General features: G+C 37.7%; 1 protein-coding gene across 6 annotated transcripts; it reads right to left on the bottom strand.

Moving 5' to 3' along the window:
* Positions 1-157: 157 nt before the first annotated feature.
* On the bottom strand, positions 158-16,902 carry LOC121520916. Of its 6 annotated transcripts, XM_041804490.1 has the most exons (11): positions 16,876-16,898; positions 16,654-16,772; positions 16,403-16,428; positions 12,511-12,702; positions 11,736-11,944; positions 11,612-11,648; positions 7,504-7,695; positions 6,738-6,940; positions 6,606-6,633; positions 2,947-3,104; positions 158-1,597 (listed from the first exon to the last, which is right to left on the bottom strand). In XM_041804490.1, the coding sequence occupies exons 2-11, from the start codon at positions 16,689-16,691 to the stop codon at positions 1,214-1,216; spliced, it is 1,467 nt and encodes a 488-aa protein (XP_041660424.1). In that variant the 5' UTR covers positions 16,692-16,772; positions 16,876-16,898; the 3' UTR covers positions 158-1,213. The 6 variants fall into 6 exon arrangements, 5 of the variants coding, with proteins under 5 accessions (XP_041660424.1, XP_041660423.1, XP_041660425.1 ...); XM_041804489.1 differs by having other exon boundaries at positions 16,654-16,902; XM_041804491.1 differs by lacking the exons at positions 16,654-16,772; positions 16,876-16,898 and adding an exon at positions 16,570-16,610.
* Positions 16,903-21,150: the final 4,248 nt, after the last annotated feature.

Genomic DNA, 21,150 nt, shown 5'->3' with positions numbered 1-21,150 from the left:
CCAACTGTACACAAGCAATGTGGGCTTTTTCTAAAATAAATGGCAGAGGATTATTATAAAACACAAGGTCCTAAACATCCACCTTGAGGTACACCACATGTAACGTGTCTAGTCATGATCCAGAGTATTTTTTTTAATGAGACAACATTTATTGGTCAATAATTATTTATTCATGAAGGAAATCACACAAATCGGGTTTTTTAATGAGCAAAAAATCAGCAGAAATCCTTCTTTTACATGGCTATTTTTATGTCTTCCTTATACACCAAAAATATTCGACTGAACATAAATCATTAACAGACTCAGTTAAACATTCACATGCTACAAAAAGTACAAGTACGAATGTAACATTAGAGCTATAATTCTAGCTTTGAATACTCTTTTCAAAAACAATACTGACATGAACTACTGCTGACATGGCAACGTAAAACGAAGCTCCTGCATTGACAGAAATAATACCAAACACATATTCAATATTTGGGTGTTTTGTTGACAGAAAGATATATGAAAATCTATGATGACCTGGACAGGTGGGGCTTGCTTCCTCTCAACCTGAAAATGAAAATTCTTCCAAGACTGTTGTATTTGTTCACAGCCCTTCCAGATGTTCCTCTAAAACTATTCAGGGAGCGAGGTGAACATTTAGCAAGATCCTTCTGGAATGATAGACGACCAAGAGTAAGATATTAAATGCTGCAGCAGCCAGTAGGGAGGGGAGGCATGGCCCTACCTTGACTTAGAGACTACTATTTGTCAGTTCAGCTGACGCCTGGAGTAAAAGTTTGTCCTCTGTTTTGTATCTGTCCAAGCATTCTGCCTCCTTGGATGTTTTTGTTTGTATTAAAAGTATACAAATCCTTTTTTGTCAAAGAGCACATTCTTGCTGCAACAGTAGAGCACATTCTTGCTGAATGTGAAATTGTTAAGGTAAATTTCAAAGAAATCTCAAAGAAAAAAACATTTCTGAAAGAATGGAAGGAATTTATTGATATTAAATGTAAACACACACACACACACACACACACATCATACATACACATGCTTGAGGTTGAGAGAAGTTTTTCTTTCTACAGGTTGCATTTCTCCAGTTCTGTCAAGAGGCTCTCTGGTATAGGTGTTAACATTTGGTATTTTGGATGGTAAGTAGGTTGAAGCAGGTGACTGGCGTCATCCTGCCAAGGTCTCATGGGAGTGTATATTGGGGGTGTTGGGTTTATTTGGACTGATTTGATGCAGCTCTCTGCTCAGCCTCTGCTGCATCATATATCATTACAAGGATATTTCTACGGAGTCTAGTTTTTGTTGCTGTATCTTTAATTTGTTTTAATTCGCACACAACCTGCTTGCCAAACATTTCGTCTACATCCTGACTGGCATCAAGCAGTGTTTGTGAGACATTTCTTTTCTTTTCGGCTTTACGTGCCCTTTCAGCAGGCACAGGCTTGGGACTGGACTGTGATGCACTTGACTCCTGCTGGGTTTTACATGACAACTGTAACATGGAGGTGGCATTCTCCGACATTTCCTCCTCCTCCTGCTGATCATCACTGTACTCAGCGATGTCCCGACTGGCACTGGCCAACTGCATAGTATCTACCTAGATAAGAGAAAACAATTAGAGATAAAAGCAGTGAAGGAATTTAAACTGCCTATTTTGGCAGGGAAAAAAACAACTACATTCCCCTCACAGAAATAAGGTATGGTTGGCATGTATTTTGGGCTAGAAATTCAGAACTGATAGAGTGAAAAAAAGTCATGCTGGAAAAAAGTATCAATCTTATTACTTGTTTGTAGCAACTGCACTGTTATCTGGAGATGGCGTCATAGATATATGTAATATGCTTTTTAAGTCTTCATTCATAAAGGAGGACAGTGGATAGAGTCAGAAACAGAGATGAGAGAGCAGGGTAGAGACATGCAGGAAAGTAGCCACAGGCCGGACCCAAATCTGGCCCACCCTTGTGCATGGTGTGTGCCTCAACACACTAGGGCACAGGTGTCAAACTCAAGGCCCCTCAATTTGGCCCCTGGGACAGTTAAATCCGGCCCCAAAAATGATCTCGTTTCTGTTCTAACTGGCCCATCAGTATGAGGTCTGCACATTTCCTCAGGTATAAATATTTGAACTTATCCTTGATGATTTAAGATATCCTTGTTAAGTCATAAAATCTGAAAAAGGCGTAAAATAATTAGATAAGAAGTCATGAATTTGGGAAAAGAAATAAATTTGTGTTGTAATTTCACATTTTCAATTTAGCATCTCACAATTAGGACTCAAACTTAGGATTTTGACTTTTTGTTTCATACTTTGAGCATTTCAACTCAATTTTGACTTCTCATGTAATATTTTGAGCTTTAAGATGAATGAGTCTAATTTTTAAGTGATATTTTCACCTATTGAACCAATTATTTTGTATTTTATCTCATATTTTCAACATCAAACTTCGACTTCATAATCCCATAGTTTGACTTTTAGACTCATAATTTCAAATTTTGAATCATACTTTAACTTTTTATTTCAGGATTATAATTTTTATTTCATATTTTGACCTTTTAAACTCATGATTTTGACTTCTTTCTTATGTATTTGCCTTTAAAAAACATTTTTCTATTTCTTGTTTTGACCTTTTTGAACTAATAAATTTACTTTTCTCAGATTGTGAGTCTTTAAACTTATCTTTTTAACTTTTTTAAATGTCAAAATCGTTTATCATCAGTGCTAAGTATTTTTTTTTTTTTTGTTTCATATTTTATTACCAGTGAAATAAGGTTGACAGTTTATGGTTTAAAAGGTGACCCTGTTAGGCCCTCAGGTTAGTTCTGAATCCAGAGTCCGGCCCCTGCTGTGATTGAGTTTGACACCCCTGCACTAGGGCATCTGTGCCCTTATGTGTGCCCATAAATCATTTTGAGGTTACAAAGAAGCTATTTGGCAAGAGGACTTACATTCAGGGTGGTGTGAGGGGCTTTGTTGGTCACATGTGGAAAGTCCGGGCTAAAAACGAACTCTGCCTGAGGGTTGGTTCTTTGTGGCCACCCCCACTTTATTTTGGTCGCAAATTGCTTCCCAAATTGTGTCTTCAATGAGGCAGCTTTTGTCTGTACTTCTCCAAAAACAAAACATTTTTAAAAGAAAGCAAAATTTAGTCCTCCGAACACATAAACATGTTAATGTCAATTCACATCAGTTCAGCAAGCTTTACTGGCACGGAAAATATTAATTTTCATTGCCAAATGGATTTACAAATTACTACTACTACTACTACTACTACTACTACTAATTATAATGATAATCATAATCCATACAAAAATAACCATTGTAAGTACATGTATCAAAATTTTGGGTTTTCTTTCATAAAGATGGTAAAAAAAAATGGGGTTTTATATACAGGTGCATTTAAAAAAAATTAGAATATCATGAAAAAGTTCAATTTTTTTGTTACTCTTTTCTGAAAGTGAAACCCATACATATATAGATTTGTTACACAGAGAGTGAAATATTTCAAGCCTTTATTTCTTAAAATGTTGATGATTATGGCTTACAGATAAGAAAACCCAAAATTCAGTGTTTAAAAAAATTAGAATATTACACAAGATCAATAAAAAATGGATCTTTTAAACAGAAATGTCAGTCTTCTGAAAAGTATGTTCATTTCTGTGCACGCAATACTTGGTTGGACCTCCTTTTGCATGAATTACTGCATCAGTGTGGCATGGCATGGAGGCAATCAGCCTGTGGCACTGCTCAGGTGTAATGGAAGCCCAGGTTGCTTTGATAGCAGCCTTCAGGTTATCTGCATTGTTGGGTCTGGTGTCTCTCATCTTCCTCTTGACAATACCCCATAGATTCTCAATGGGGTTCCGGTCAGGCCAGTTTGCTGGTCAGTCAAGCACGGTAACACCATGGCCATTGAACCAACTTTTGGTACCTCTGGCAGTGTGGGCAGGTGCCAAGTCCTGCTGGAAAATGAAATCAGCATCTCCATAAAGCTTGTCAGCAGAAGGAAGCATGAAGTGCTCTAAAACGTACTGGTAGATGGCTGCACTGACTGTGGACTTGAGAAAACACAGTGGACCAACACCAGCAGATGCCAATTTTGGGTTTTCTTATCTGTAAGCCATAATCATCAACATTTCAAGAAATCAAGGCTTGAAATATTACACTCTATGTGTCACAAGTCTATATATGGGTTTCACTTTCAGAAAAGAGTGACAAAAAATATTGAACTTTTTCATGATGTTCTAATTTTTTGAGATGCATCTGTATATGTATATATACTGTATATACACACACTCATATAGCCTGTATGTGTTCCACATCCCCAAGCAGATATGGAAGCTTCTGTTTATTATTCGTAGTGGTGAATCCCTTTGTTTTGTTTGTTTTTTGCTGGTGAAAAGTGGAAAAAACTTGACTCTGATGTTCATGTACAGCGGACAGGTGATTAGAAAGTGTAGCTCTGTTCCACCGCCTGCTGCAGACAGTAATGTCTCCAACCACTTATCCGTTGAACCTTCCTTTACAACTGAAAGCTATCCCCAAAGAAATGCAAGAATATCCTTTCTAAAGATAACATGCCTATTTATTCATCCCCCTACCAAATAAACAGAGTAACATTAGCAAGAAGACACTGACGTGTTAGAGGCATACGTAATCTACTTCTGGTTTACCATTTATTTAATAAAGTCTTTTTATTAAATACGACGAGAGGAGTGAATTGCTGATGAGAGCATGGAATGTTAGCATATCTTCTAGCACGTAGCCTACTCACTGGGTTGATGAAGTGCCTCTGCTATTTGATGCCAGCTATTTTCCTTTTTGATCCTGTCATGGTAGTCTCTCACTGAGACATCAAAGAGGCAGGGGTGTTCTCTCAACAGTCCAACGAATTTCATCTCTGTTTCACCCCTCCATCTGGGAACAGCTGCAGGTCTGTCTGTCTCTTTGACATGTTTGTTTACCTAAGCACGAGGGAAAAAATGCTGTCCTTTTATTGGTCAGCTACAGGATCCATGTCGTTGACAGCACATTGAGGTGTCAGACTAGAGGAGAATGCCAGGAAAAGTTCTGACATGCTAGTCTTGCAGAATTGTAGTCGTAAGGAATTGTAAGGAGTCTTGGACATGTCGTTAATTATTAGACCTGTTTGTCGTTCCCAACTCTCAAAATCAAACCTGCTGAGAAATGGACGTCCACCTAAACATAGAGGCTGGGCATGGAGAGCATTAGCCAGAGTAGCAACAAAGAGGCTAATGGGAACTCTGGAGGAGCTGCAGAACCTGTCCACAGGACAACTATTGGTCATAGTCTCCACAAATCTGGCCTTTATGGAAGAGCAGCAAGAAGAAAGGCATTGTTGAAAAAAAGCCATAAGAAGTCTCATTTGAGGTTTGCCTAAAGCCACGTGGGGGACACACCAAACATGTGGAGGAAAGTACTTAAGTCAGATGAGACCAAAATTGAACTTTTTGGCCTAAACACAAGCACTATGTGTGGCGGAAAACTAACACTGCACATCACCCTGAACACACCATCCCCACCGTGAAACATGGGGGTGGCAGCATCATGCTGTGGGGAAGCGTTTCTTCAGCCGGGATAGGGAAGCTGGTCAGAGTTGATGGCAAGATGGATGGAGCTAAATACAGGGCAATCTTAGAGGAAAACCTGCTAGAATCAGCAAAAGACTTGAAACTGGGGTGGATGTTCACCTTCCAGCAGGACAACGACCCTAAACATACACACAGAGCTACGATGGAATGGTTCAGACTGAAGCATATTCATGTGTTAGAATGGCCCAGTCAGAGTCCAGGCCTAAATCCCAGTGAGAATCTGTGGCCAGACTTGAAATTGCTGTTCACAGACACTATCCATTAAATCTGACTGAGCTTGAGCTATTAAGCAAAGAGGATTGGGCAAAAATGTCACTCTCTAGATGTGCAAAGTTGGTAAAGTCATACCCCCAAAAGACTTGCAGCTGTATCTGCAGTGAAAGTGGCTCTACAAAGTATTAACTCCATGGGGCTGAATACTTTTGCACACCATACTTTTCAGATTTTTATTTTTTAAACATTTTGAAAGCCCTGTATAATTTTCCTTTCACTCCACAATTTTGCACCATTTTATGTTGATCTATCACATGAAATCCCAATAAAATATATTTACATTTGTGGTTGTAACGTGAAGAAATGTGGGACAGTTCAAGTGGTATGAACACTTTTGCAAGCCACAGTATCTTTACAAAATATAGGTTGTGAAATATTTAAGTAGATACTTTAGTGAAGAAACTGACATATTGTACCCTTAACGCAAATAAAAAGCCTGAAGGAGAATATAAAACAGAATTAACAGTTACTGCAGAGGGAGGTGGAGGTGATGTGAGCCAGTTTCTTACCAAGCAACCGTACATGCTGCTGAGAAGTGCACTGAAACTGAGGTTATGGGTGATTCAGTGAACACAAGGCCTTAAAGACTGATTGTTTACTTTACAAAGTTCATGGAAAGAAGGGCCACAAAAATAAAATGTATAACATAAAACCATCTGAATGAGCATTTTAAACAGACTGAAAGTCTCTGAGTTAAATCTGAAGTTAACTGTTATACTTACAGTAATCACTGAAGCCACGACTGGGGACCTAAATGAACAGAGGAAAAGTACAAAAAAAACAACAACAGTTACAGATGTACAATACTGGTGCATTATGCATTGAATTAATCAGACTGATACATCTAGTTTTACCTCAGCACAGACACCAAGAAACTTCTTGATTTCATCCCATGCGATTTCATTGAGGTCAGACTGCAGAGGACATCCCTCGAAGAACAGAGTGTCCACAACCAGGCGGACATTTGTGTTGTTGACCTGCCTCCTGCTGTCAGCCACAATATGATCATTGTCAAAGGTGTGATGCATCACCACAAGGATGACTTCTTTGTCACCAGCTGTAAACACAGACATGTCTTCACTTAAAAATATCAGAAAAAACAATAAGAGGAGATCATTTGTTTTCTACATTTCTGTGTACAAATTATTAAGTCAATATGATTCCAGTTAACCCTTTAGCTAGTGCCATAGCGCCGACGCTATATTTAATATGTCTGTAGTATTATTACCATAACTCCGTGTGAGTTTGTCCGATCAGAAAAATTCCAATGGTTTAGGAAAGCTGAGAATTGTGGGCATGTGCACATATATGGCACATTATGGTACTCGCAACCATATGACGTGGGCATTCATAGCAAAACACCAGTTTTGTTTGTTTCTTCTTTAAACTGCTGACAATTCCATATAATGTGCAATAATCATTAACCAGAGGTTGAAAAGTTCAAGTACTCCTGGGAAAAAAGGGACCAAAGCTCTTAGACTTAAACCCATAATAACAAAATATGTCCAAATATTATATATTATTTTATTATACATATATGTCTATTTTAAACTCAGTAGGTAAAGGGTTAAACAAAAATTTGGTTTCTAGTTTTTCAGTTGTCCCTGATTCATCGCCTACCTGGAATACTTTCCAGAGCCTCACTGATGTCTGCTCCAACTCTGGATACGATGGGACAGAACAGCAGGATGTAGTCACTGTCCTCAAGAGACTCCACCTTAACTTGGCCAATACCTTCAAATTTTGATACCCAGGAAAGATGAGCGCCATTGGTCTTTCCCCACAGGTGGACATAGAACTTTTTCACGGGCACTGAAGACAGAAAACATGTCTGAGTCACTTTAATGCTTTTGATTTCATTATTTGACCTAGAAGTCCAACGGGGAATAAAAAAGAAGTGGGCATACAAAATCACAAAACACATTATAAATCCAAATAAATAGCATAAAATGAAAACACCTGAAAAATGAAAACAGGATTTCAAATCCATCTGTGACCTTTAAACAGTCATGGAGGAAAATATTGGTTTCCGCTGATTTTTTCCAGAAAATGCACCATTTCTCCCAGAAATTGTTGCAATTACAAATGTTTTTGTGTACACATGTTTATTTCCTTTATGTGCATTGGAACAACACAAAAAGCAGAAAAAAGCCAAAATTGACATAATTTTACACAAAACTCAAAAAATGGGCCAGGCAAAATTGTTAGCACCCTTAACTTAATATTTGGTTGCACACCCTTGGAAAAAATAACTGAAGCTTATAGCGTAAGTTCAGTCAGGAAGACCATATTCTCCATGCGGGTTTAGTAGCTCATGCCTGCGCTATTTCATGCACTCCCTCCTTCTGCTCTCTGTCACATCATAATCAGCTGTTCACATCACCTGGGCACACCTGTAGGAGCCATACAAGGAGGCCATAAAATGTTATGTATATAGCTATCCATAAGGTGTCACTGTTGGGTAAAGGTAAAGCACATTTAGGTAGGAACCTTCATTGAGGTGTCAGGTATTGCTAGACGGAGGAGCACATACAGTTTTTTGACCGCTATGCCGGGAAACACTGAGTGATCAATGTGAATCTTTCAATGGTTTATGGATTTGTTGGAGTCTTGCATGTGAAGAGCATTGAAGACCAGTGTTGGATCACAAATAAATCTTCTGTCAAAGAAGGAGAATATTGGACATTCTTATTTCGCAAGACACTCAGGATCGGTGCCATGGTGAGCACATCAATCAGTTAATTAGTCTATGTAGCCCTCAGTGGCTTTAAGTTTAGACTTAGTCGCTATAACACCTATCCAATAGCACTGCTCCACTTCCTCACTGTTGGCCTATCAAATCTCTGCTGCCCCTTTTAAATCTGGCTTTCTCCTCCATCAGTTCATTCATGGCGTGGTTCCGCGCGACCCTCCACCTCCCCATCACTGCCAAGTCTACAGGTCCATCAACTATGGACTAAGATGACTTCTTCAGCCATCACCACCACCACCAGTGTCTGGACTCCACGGGGGGGCTAGATCTTTCGGCCGCTCAGGGCAGACACCCTTCGATCACGCTATGTCCTTGTGGAGTTCAAGCGCCAAAGAGACTCTGACAATAATTCAATATCACATCTAGGTTAATAAATATTATTCATTATCTCACATGTAAAATAAAATGTTATCTTCAAATCAGTCACTGGTCTCTCCTGATTGAACTAAAACCAATGTCTTCCTATAACCATCAACAAGTTTCTTACACCTCTCAACTAGAATTTTGGACCACTCTTCTTTTGCAAACTGCTCCAGATTTCTCAGATATGAGATATTGCCCTGGAGGACCTACACAGTGTTCAAAATACAGCTTTTTCCAATCCCTATTAAACTGTTGAAGCTTGATTTCTGTTGATATTTTACTGACTAGACTTCTTCTGACCTTGCAAGATCTAAAGAAGACAGCCAGCCATTACTTCTCTCTTGCTCTTGGAAGACTGGATGCAACAAGAGGCTTCACAGCAGCTATAAAGATAGTCTTCAAATATGTACATTGAGTGGAACACTTGCTTTGTTATTGATAATTCCAGATGTTAATGGTTTTTGTTTTTCCTTTTTAAATCAGAGGGTGTCATGTAAATTCCCACTGTGACGTACTGGGTGCCTACACAGGTGTTGAACACTGGTCTGCCTCTTGTTACATCTCACATCTTTGATGAATACTCTTTTGCATTAGGCCTGTATGGTTCATCTGGAAACAACAGGATTGAATAAAATGTTTTGAAGGACTCGTGTAAGCCATTGTATTACAGCTCAATTTTTGTGAAATATTAGAAAGTATGGAGAAGTAGTCAACTAGTATAAAATAACCACGCCATGGTTGGTTGTCCTCCTGTCCTCCCTAATTTTTTCAGTCACCAGCTGTCACTTTCATATTTTCATATACATACATACAGTAGATGGATACGATTCTGATGTTTCCCCCTCCATAACAGCATATTGCAGCTTGGAGTATCTTGCAACAGCTATATTGTATGGACTACAGATTGATCACTTAGATATTTTATACTTCACAAGACAGAGTTTCCTACATGCTTTAAGTTAATAGAGCTAAGTCACAGCATAGACATTGTCCTTGAAACATCTGAACATGTTTTCCCACTCAGGAATATCACACAGGCTGCTTCTTTCTTCATCTGAAATGTTCAAACAAAACAAGTCAGTAATTTTCAAAATCACCAACGTTGACGTTATAAACAAGGCAATTTGGTAACGTTACAGTGTCAAGCAATGTGTGCTAGTCAAGAACCTAAGTAAAGCCAGCTAGTCTACTGTCCACATTCTTCCCTTCCAGAGGAAATTTCAGCAATTTTAAAAGCATTATCGCAATAATAATGTTCCTACACATGCGCATAGAATATGTGTCACGTTGGAATATATCTATATCTATGTATGAATGTAAAGTGGAAAATACTGGTAAGCAGTTACCAGAAATCGCGGCTAAGCAGTTCATTTAAATGGCCCGCCAAGCTTTGTTTGGAACTATTCGGCTGCTACATGAACCACGTGACCCTCTAGCTTCCAGACCCCTTAATGACACAACTCTCTCTCATTGGCTCTGGGTTTGCCTAAAGCCATGTGGGGGACACACCAAACATGTGGAAGAAGATGCTTTGGTCAAATGAGACCAAAATTTAACATTCTGGCAGAAACACAAGCAATTTGTGTGGTGGAAAACTAACACTGCACATCACCCTGAACACACCATTCCCACTGTGAAACATGGCAGTGGCAGCATCATGCTGTGGGGATGATTTTCTTCAGCTGCTACAGGGAAGCTGGTCAGAGTTGATGGCAAAATGGATGGAGCCAAATACAGGGCAATCTTAGAGGAAAACCTGTTAGAATCAGCAAAAGACTTGAGACTGGGGTGGATGTTCACCTTCCAGCAGGACAAAGGGCCTACACATACAGCCAGAGCTACAATGAAGTGGTTTAGACTGAAGCATATTCATGTGTTAGAATAGCCCAGTCAAAGTCCACACCTACGTCCCAGTGAAGATCTGTGGCCAGACTAGAACACTGATGTTTACAGACGCTCTCCATCAAATCTCACTGAGCTGGAGCTATTTGGCTCTACAGGTGGCTCTACAAAGTATTAACTCAAGGGGGCTGAACACTTTTGCACACCACACTTTTCAGGTTTTTATTTGGTAAAAACTGTGAAAGCCATGTATAGTTTTCCTTCCACTTCACAATTATGCACCACTTTCTATTGATCTATCACATGAAATCCCAATAAAATATATTTACGTTTGTGGTTGTAGCGTGAAGAAATGTGGAAAAGTTCAAAGGGTATGAATACTTTTGCAAGCCACTGTATCTTTACGTCACATAGACTGTGGAATATTTGAGAAGATAGTTCAGTGTAAAAACTGACATATTGTACCCTTAAAGCAAATAAAAGGCATGAAGAAGAATATAAAACAGGTTGAACAGTTACTACAGATGGGAGTGGAGGTGATAGGAGCCAGTTTTTCTTACTAAACAACCGTACATGCTGCTGAGAAGTGCACTGAAACTGAGGTTATTGGCAATTCAGTGAGCACAAGACCTTAAAAATTGATTTTTTACTCCACAATGTTCATGGAAAGAAGGGCCACAAAAATAAAAGGTTTAACATAAAACCATCTGAATGAGCATTTACAACAGAGTGAAAGTCTCTGAGTTAAGTCTCAAGTTATATTGTACTTACAGCAATCAATGAAGCCACCGCTAGAGGCCTGAATGGACTGAGTAAAGAGTAAAAAACAACAACAGTTACAGACGTACAATATTGGTGCATCATGCAATGAATTAATCAGACTAATCAGTTTCACCTCAGCACGGCCACAGACACCAAGAAACTTCTTGATTTCATCCCATGCGATTTCATTGCGGTTAGACTGCAGAGGACATCCCTCGAAGAACAGAGTGTCCACAACCAGGCGGACTTTTGGGTCGTTGACCTGCCACCTGCTGTCAGCCACAACATGATCTCTGTTGAAGGTGTGATGCATCACCACAAGGATGACTTCTTTGTCACCAGCTGTAAACACAGACATGTCTTCACGTAAAAATATCAGAAAAAACAATAAGAGGAGATCATTTGTTTTCTACATTTTTCTGTACAAATTATTAAGTCAATATGATTCCAGTTAACCCTTTAGCTAGTGCCATAGCGCCGACGCTATATTTAATATGTCCGTAGTATTATTACCATAACTCCGTGTGAGTTTGTCCGATCAGAAAAATTCCAATGGTTTTGGAAAGCTGAGAATTGTGGGCATGCGCACATATATGGCACATTATGGTACTCGCAACCATATGACGTGGGCATTCATAGCAAAACACCAGTTTTGTTTGTTTCTTCTTTAAACTGCTGACAATTCCATATAATGTGCAATAATCATTAACCAGAGGTTGAAAAGTTCAAGTACTCCTGGGAAAAAAGGGACCAAAGCTCTTAGACTTAAACCAATAATAATAACAAAATATGTCCAAATATTATATATTATTATATTATACATATATGTCTATTTTAAACTCAGTGGGTAAAGGGTTAAACAAAAATTTGGTTTCTAGGTTTTCAGTTGTCCCTGATTCATCGCCTACCTGGAAGGTTTTCCAGAGCCTCACTGATGTCTGTTCCAACTTTGGATGTGATGGGACAGAACAGCAGGATGTAGTCACTGTCCTCAGCAGAGTCCACCTTAACTTGGCCAATACCTTCAAATCTTGATACCCAGGGAAGATGAGCATCATTGGTCCTTCCTGACAGGTGGACATAGAACTTTCTCCAGGACACTGAAGACAGAAAACATGTCTGAGTCACTTTAATGTTTTTGATTTCATTATTTGACCTGGAAGTCCCACTGGGAATAAAAAAGAAGTGGGCAGACAAAATCACAATACACATTATAAATCCAGATAAATAGCAAAAATGACAACACCTGACAAATTTAAATAGGATTTCATAATCATCAGTGACCTTTATAGGAAAGCAGCCACATGCCTCTGCCACCACATTCTTTAGGAGGATTTAGGGCCTGTGTCCATTCTCAAAATCTTGCCACAGCTGTTCATTCATGCATCAGCATCATAACTCTGACGCAGTGCCCCCCTCTGCCTATAGAAAATTACCTCCTCTGAATTGAGATTTTTTTTCTCTTGAACAACTTCAAACATTCAGCTCCACCATTCAACACATGCTTATGATTCTGGGTCTGCATATGGGTCATCATCAGACCTATAACAAGGCAAGATAAGTCATAACAGGGTCAAAAGTTGACATTTTAACATTAAAAAGTCAAAAATATTAGCTGGGTAGTCAAAACTGAGATATACACTTTGGAAATTATGGAATAAAGTAAAATTGAGACAATAAGTCATAATAATGGGATAGTAAGTCAAAAGGGTGAGTTTAAAAAGACTACATTATGAGTTAATTGAAATAAGAAAATGATAAGTTAGAATTAAGAGATAAACCGTCATAATTATGTGACAGTAAAATGAAATGAGATACTGTTATTTGTGCTACCTGGTCACAATTTTGAAATAGAAAGTTGCAATTTTGAGATATAAAGTCAAAATTGTATGATAAAAAAAAATTATGAGATCTCTTCCAACAATCTGGAATTACTTTGGTGGGAGCCTTATAATACCACAGACAAATGGATTTAAAGTAAACACTATTTACAATCAATTTCTACTTTAAATGTGGCTTTAACACATGAAGGGTGAGTTTGCTCACTACACTTTCATGTGAGTCAAAAACCAGAATTACAGTAATACTCAACATTTGTTATCTAATTACTAAGGCATTCAGAGAGCGCAGACCTCCACTATTAGCCCTATCTCCCCTTACCAAAGGGTCCTTTAAGAAATTCCTGGATCCATCCCCATGTGCTCCCCACCATGGTACTCACCAATTCCTCCCTCCCTAGTGGGGTGAAGACACAATGAGGCAAAGTATTGGCTTCACCACACATGGACTTTAATGGTTGCAGCATTTCCTGCTGGTGCCAACAGATGCACTGAAAGTCTCACCCATGGTTTCACTGGACGACTGGAAGTCATGGCAGAGGGTGAATATTCCACTATTCCTCCCAGCACTGTGAGAATTCTCACTACAGTTGCTGTCTTTCTCTCTGTTACAATTCGACTCATCTCCACGACCGGGTGTGCATCTTTCAAACACTATAAACTCCAAAACTTTGAATAGGAACAGCCAAAATGCTGCTGGGATTGAAGTTACTCATGTTCGCCATCTCCTGGTGTAAAGTGGTAACAGCGCAGAGCTCCACTGTTAGCCCTATCTCCCAATAGCACAGAATCCTTAAAAAAATTCCTGGATCCAGACAGTGATCCAGATCACTCCCAAAATCTAATCAGTTTTTCCTTATGCTATTTCTGAAATTTCCTGAAAATTTCATCAAAATCCGTCCACAACTTTTTGAGTTATATTGCTAACAAACAAACAAACAAAAAAACAAACGAACAAACCCACCCGATCACAAAACCTTCTTGGCGGAGGTAATAATTCTGACATTTATCATCAACTTCATTGTTGATCTCATCATTTAAACTCACATTCTAATATTTTATCATTTTACCCAATATTTTTAACTTTTAATTTCATAAGTTTGATTTACTTTCTCAAGTTTTACTTTATCTCATAATTTATTAATTAGGGCTTTTTGTCATAACTCCAGTTTTTAATCTCAAAGTTTCACATTTTTCATCCCATTATTTCAACCTCTGATCTCATAATTACAACTCACCATCTCATAATTTACCGTTTATTCCATAATCTTGCTTGTGTTTTATTTCAAATGCATGATTTGCCGTCTCATATAGTACTTCTCATAGCTTTGACTTTAAATCTCTTAATTAAAACTTTTAAATGAACAAATTTCAACTTAAATCTCAGAATTTTGAATTTTAACCCATTAAAGCCTGAAAACAAGAAATTATAGCAAGAAAATTCTCATTTTTGGAATTGAAATGTTTATTTCACTTTCTACTGAAATAAAAAAAAATCCAAATGTCCATAAAATTTAACATATACATACATTTTTTGTATCTCATTTGAAACACTAGGTGTTTTTGGTAACTGATAATCCATTTGCGGGCATTTTTATTATTTATCAAATTGTATTCAGAATTTTTTTTTAGTAATTTATTGATCATATTGATTAGATAGAGGTATCATAAAAGTATGTATCAAAAATAATACAACAGGCTTTAAGGGGTTAAACTCACAATTAAATCTCCCCATCACATATTTTACACTTTTTATCTCATATCTATCTATCTATCTATCTATCTATCTATCTATCTATCTATCTATATTATTTTTTTTTTTTTTACTGAGCCACTGAATTGTTAAACAAAAAGGTTTCTAAAGCCAAGTTTCCATCTGTTTTTTTTACTTTCACTCTTAAAGGTTGCTTTGGAGATGTTTAATAATTAATAAGGTTTGAATGTTTTGCTGAATACTGTGATGTTGGAATGTTTTGCATAGCATGTCTACATATTTTTGATGAAAACACAACAGTGCTGATAATGATGATGTTTCTGGTTTGTGTGTACAACTTAATTTTGACATAAAAGTGTAAGCCAGGGGTGTCAAACTCAAGGCCCAGGGGCCAAATCCGGCCCATGGTACAAGTAAATCTGGCCCGCAAGATCATATATTTCTATTTTAACTGGCCCACCAGTATGAGATGAGGCCTGCAGATTTCCTCCAGTATAAAAATGTAAACCTAACCTTGATGATTTAAAATATCCTTTGCAAGTCATGAAAATCTGAAACAGAGTAAAATATTATCATAAAAAGTCAAGAAAATGGGAAAAGTGATTAATTTGTGTGTTCATGTCTTATATGCAATTTTGCATCTCAAAATTATGACAGAAACTAAGTATTTTGACTTTTTATTTTATCTTTGACCCTTTCAACTCATAATTTTGATGTTTTATATCATATAATGACCTTTAAGATACAAGATTTTTTAATTTGGAGTCATATTTTTACCATTTTAACTCATTTTTAGTTTTAAGTCATAGTTTGACCATTCAACTCTTAACCTCAGCTTTTTAATCCCATATTTTGACCGTTTAAACGCATAATTTGGTATTTCAACTATATCTTGACCTTTTAAAGTCATGATTTTTATTTTTCATATATTTGCATTTCTTAAAACACTGTTTTTCTATTTTAGTTTTGATTTGATTAGATTATGAGCATTGAAACTTATTATTTTGACTTTTTATTTCAAAAGTGATTTATAATCAATGCAAAGTTGTTGTTTTTTTTTTTCTTTTCTTTTTGTTTTTTTTTTTTGTCGTGTATTTTTTACTTTTTTTTTTACTGGCGAAAAAAGAGGTTGACAGTTTGTGGTCCAATTTTAACCCTCTCAAGCTCTCAGGTTAGACTTCAATCCAGAATCTGTTGGTGTAAGCCAATCATTTTAGCAGTAAACGAAAAGATTTATTTTTCTCTCACCTATTCTTCTTTCTTCGTCCATGGCCCTGGAGGATGGATAGAAAAAAGACGTGAATTTTTAGTCAGCATCGTTTAAAAATATTTAAAGTTAATCTGATGAGAAGCTGCACTGTCATAGCTGCTCTGTACCAGCGTCAGTCCAGCAAAACAGATGAAGTTAAAAATACCTCAGAAGGATATCATCTCTATTCTCCATTTCTTTGTAGAGATTTAGAAGTTAAACAGTCTCAGAGTAAATAATTCCTACTTACGAAACAGATCCGGAATTTGTTTGTGAAGTCTCTGACATTTTTCTCTCAGTCGGAGCTGCTCCCTGTCTGTGAAACACTTTCACTTTTGTTTTTTACTCGAACATTTCCTGTTGACTGACCTCCAAAAACAAAGATCACATATGAACCATATAACACTATCAGTGTGAAGGAGAAGATAAAACAAGATCAGGAGCTCCTGTAACATCAGTCTTCTTTTGTTACCTGCTCTTTAAAATCCTCTCATCTTTCTTTAGGTTACATACAGCTGTCTGTGTTACATCGCCCTCTGGTGGCGGCGGGAGGCGCGAAGGCAGGAAACAAGTGCTGCTGACGCACAGTCTGACTCCTCCAGTCTCTCTGTCTCATCCTGTTTGAAGCCTTGGAGTGGCCAGGTACTGTTGATCAACTGTTCGGTGTCGTTTTGGTCTCATGATGTGAATTGTGAACAGTATGATGAAGAGTCCTGTTTAAATATAAACTGTCACTAAATCAGAACATTTAGTGGTCGATTCGTGGATCAGACACTTGTAACTTCTGTAGTTAATCACCTTGTAAGAAACCAGCATGATATGTAATAAGTACTGAAACACTGAACATCTGGACATGTGCATTCAAAAGTTTAGTCTCATCCCATAGTTTGATAACCTGACACGTCAGATGGATCCACCAGTGAGAAACATGGAAACAGGTCAGCTTTGCAAGGTTAACAGTTTGAGAGATCAGCAAACTATATAACTGAGGGGCTACAGATTGCAGGCCGATTAAGGTTGTAGAGCAGGGGTCATCAAGTACATTTGCACAAGGGCCAGGATTAGTCTTCACAGAGACTTCTAAACAATAAATTAAAAAAGATGTCATATTTTGGTCTGATTAAAATATTGGTGTATTACTATGTAGTCGTATGTTTCTTTCAAAACACAGTAAGTTTTAAGGCACTACCAGTGAGATATAGCCTGTTATCTATAATGCAGCAGGCCACACAGAGACAGGCCCGCCCACAGAGTTGGCTGGGCCCCTGAAAATCCCAGAACAGGCCCTCAACAATATTAAGTCATTTTGGCACTTTTAACCCCTTTTCACTACTTCATTCAGCCATTTCTACAACATTTTTGTCACACTTACCCCATTTTTTAAATCTTTTTTTTGCCACTTTTCACTAACTTTGCCACTCCTTGACCCCTTTTCACTGCTTTGTCAGGCTGTTTTTGCTATATTTTTTGCCACTTTTAACTCATTTATGATACTATCTGCCCCCTTTTGCCTCTTACATCATTTTTTGCCATTCAAAGTTCAAAATATGCTTTAATGGCATGAATGGTTAAAACCTTTGTTGCCAAAGCAGAGTACATAAACAAAACAAAACAAAACAAATAATAATAATGACAATCCCTATAACACAACTGATAATAATAAAATATTTACCCCCAAAAAACAAACAAACAAAAACACAGTTATTATACACAAAGCCATTCTTTAACCCCTGTCTTTTATCAATATCTGCCATTTTTCATTTATTTTTGCCTCTTTTTAACCCCCTCATTACTTGTTTGCACTAATTTTTGCCACTTTTTACCCATTCCACACTATTTTGACCTTTTTTTCCTCTTGTACCAATTTTTGCCACATTTTGACCTCTTTTCACCACTTTTCCTGCCAATTTTTGTTCCATTGTGCAACTCAACAACCCAATTTGACACTTACAGTTGCAAGACAAAGATGTGAACCCTTTGGGATTTCTTGTATTTCTGCATAAAATGGTCATAAAATGTGTTCGGATCTTCATCTAAGTCACAACAATACACAACCACAGTGTTCTTAAACTAATTCCATGCAAAAAAGGATATGTTTTCATGTTTTTATTGAACAAAACATGTAAATATTACAATGCAGGTTGGAAAAAGTGTGTGAACCCCTAGGCTAATGACTTCTCCAAGAGCTACGTATTTGGAGCCAGGAGTCAGCCAACCTGGAGTCCAATCAATGTGATGAGATTCGATGTGTTGGTTAAAGCTGCCCTGCCCTATAAAAAACACACACCAGTTTTGAGTTTGCTGTTCTCAAGAAGCATTGCCTGATGTGAACCATGCCTGGCACAAAAGAGCTCTCAGAAGACCTACGATCAAGAATTGTTGACTTGCATGAAGCTGGAAAGGGTTACAAAAGTATCTCTGAAAGCCTTGATGTTCATGTGTCCACGGTAAGACAGACTGTCTACAAATGGAGAAAGTTCAGCACTGTTGCTACTCTCCCTAGACGTGGTCGTCCTGTAAAGATGACTGCAAGAACACAGCGCAGAATGCTCAATGAGGTGAAGAAGAATCCTAGAGTGTCAGCTAAAGACTTACAGAAATCTCTGGCACATGCTAACATTTGTGTTGACAAATCTACAATAAGTAAAACATGAAACAAGAATGGAGTTCATGGGAGGACACCACGGAGGAAGCCACTGCCGTCCAAAAAACACATTGCTGCATGTTTGAAGTTTGCTAAAGAGCACCTGGATGTTCCACAGCACTACTGGCAAAATATTCTGTGGACAGATGAAATCAAAACTGAGTTGTTTGGAAGGAACAAACATCGATATATGTGGAGAAAAAAAGGCACAGCACACCAACATCAAAACCTCATCCCAACTGTGAAATATGGTGGAGGGGTCATCATGGTTTGGGGCTGCTTTGCTGCCTCAGGGCCTGGACGGATTGCTGTCATTGATGGAAAAATGAGTTTTCAAGTTTAACAAAACATTTTGCAAGAAAACTTAAGACCATCTGTCCGCCAACTGAAGCTCAATAGAGGATGGGTGATGCAACAGGACAACGACCCAAAGCATAGAAGTAAATCAACAACAGAATGGCTTCAACAGAAGAAAATACGCCTTCTGGAGTGGCCCAGTCAGAGTCCTGACCTCAACCCGATTAAGATGCTGTGGCATGACCTAAAGAGAGCGATTCACACCAGACATCCCAAGAATACTGCTGCACTAAAACAGTTTTGTAAAGAGGAATGGTCCAAAACTCCTCCTGACCGTTGTGCAGGTCTGATCTGCAACTACAGGAAACGTTTGGTTGAGGTTATTGCTGCCAAAGGAAGGTCAACCAGTCATTAGCCTAGGGGTTCACATACTTTTTCCACCCTGCACTGTGAATGTTTACATGTTTTGTTCAATAAAAACATGAAAACATATTGATTTTTTGTGCAGTATTAGTTTGAGCAGACTGGGTTTGTCTTTATGACCAATTTATGCAGAAATCCAAGAAATCTCAAAGGGTTCACATACTTTTTCTTGCAACTGTATCACCCATTTTTGCCACTCTCTAACCCCTTTTCATCACTTTATCTGGCCATTTTTGCAACATTTCTGCCAGTCTTAACTCTTTTTTTTTTACATTTAGTAATAATGGTTGACAAGTGGATTTCTGTAAAAACAGATCAAACTTTAAGTCATTCTAGTCATTCTTAAGTCATTCAATCTATTTCAATATTAATTATTTTTGGTTTGGATTAACAGCTGCAGACATTTATTTGTATTTGTATATATTTTATTTGAAATAACAGGGTCAGTACATATTATTAAACACTTACATGTAAATATGTAGGATTGTAGCCAGTGGCTAATTTCTGTCCTTTGACCCTGGGCAGGTTGATGTTAACATACAATTAAAGCCTCAAGATTCTCTTAAAACCACAACATCCTCTTTTCTGAATTTAATGATCTTCTGGGGGCCTGACATGACCCTTGGGCCGCCAGTTGATGATCAGTGTTGTAGAGGATGAGGTTCTGCTGGAAATAATTTGCATCCATTGTCAGCAAATAAATACTTTCTTTGAGAGCCATTATTGTAAGTAAAATACTAGAAGGCCCTCTCATCTTCATGTTTGCTCTCACCGAAGCCTTAACTTCACCCAGTAATCTGTAGTGTAATCCTCTAACTGTATTTATAATCTCTCTTTTTGTGTGATCCTGTTTTGAGCCCCTCAGGTTTAAAGGGATGTTTCTGTGAATTCTGTGGATTGCTACCATGAACAAACATTTGCATAAGGAATGCATTTTTATGCACACTGTTGATAAGGACATTTAAAACTAAAGAAATAGGTACATTTAGAACAAATAAAAACTCCATTAATTTTTGACTAATCGAGTAATTGAGTAACTTGAGGGGTAGTGAAAGTATTGGCACCCCTGGAATTTTCCAGGAAATACACCATTTCTCCCAGAAATTGTTGCAATTACAAATTGTTTTTGGTATTAACATGTTTATTTCCTTCATGTGCATTGGAACAACACAAAAAAAAGAACAAAAAAGCCAAAGTTGACATAATTTTATACAAAAATGGGCCAGACAAAGTTGTTGACATGGCTATTTTCATGTCTTCATTATACACCAACAATATTAAATTGAACATAAATCATTAACAGACTTAGTTAAACATTCACATGCTACAGAAAGTTGAAGCATTAATGTTGTAACATTAAAGCTGAATTTCTTGCTTTCAATT

Source organism: Cheilinus undulatus, linkage group 14 (genome assembly GCF_018320785.1).
Source record: "Cheilinus undulatus linkage group 14, ASM1832078v1, whole genome shotgun sequence".
In the NCBI taxonomy this organism is placed as follows: Eukaryota; Metazoa; Chordata; class Actinopteri; order Labriformes; family Labridae; genus Cheilinus; species Cheilinus undulatus.
The sequence above is the reverse complement of the archived record's forward strand: the minus strand, read 5'-3'. Positions and strand labels throughout refer to the sequence as shown.

Bases quoted from the DNA above. Each gene is read 5' to 3' on its own strand.
- LOC121520916 (XM_041804489.1), bottom strand. From the start codon at position 16,691: ATGTCAGAGACTTCACAAACAAATTCCGGATCTGTTTC. The intron at 12,703-16,402 runs GTGAGAGAAAAA...TTCTGTCTTCAG, and splicing joins GGACGAAGAAAGAAGAATAG to TGTCCTGGAGAAAGTTCTAT. The intron at 1,598-2,946 runs GTAAGTCCTCTT...TCTCTTATCTAG, and splicing joins CCCCTCACACCACCCTGAAT to GTAGATACTATGCAGTTGGC.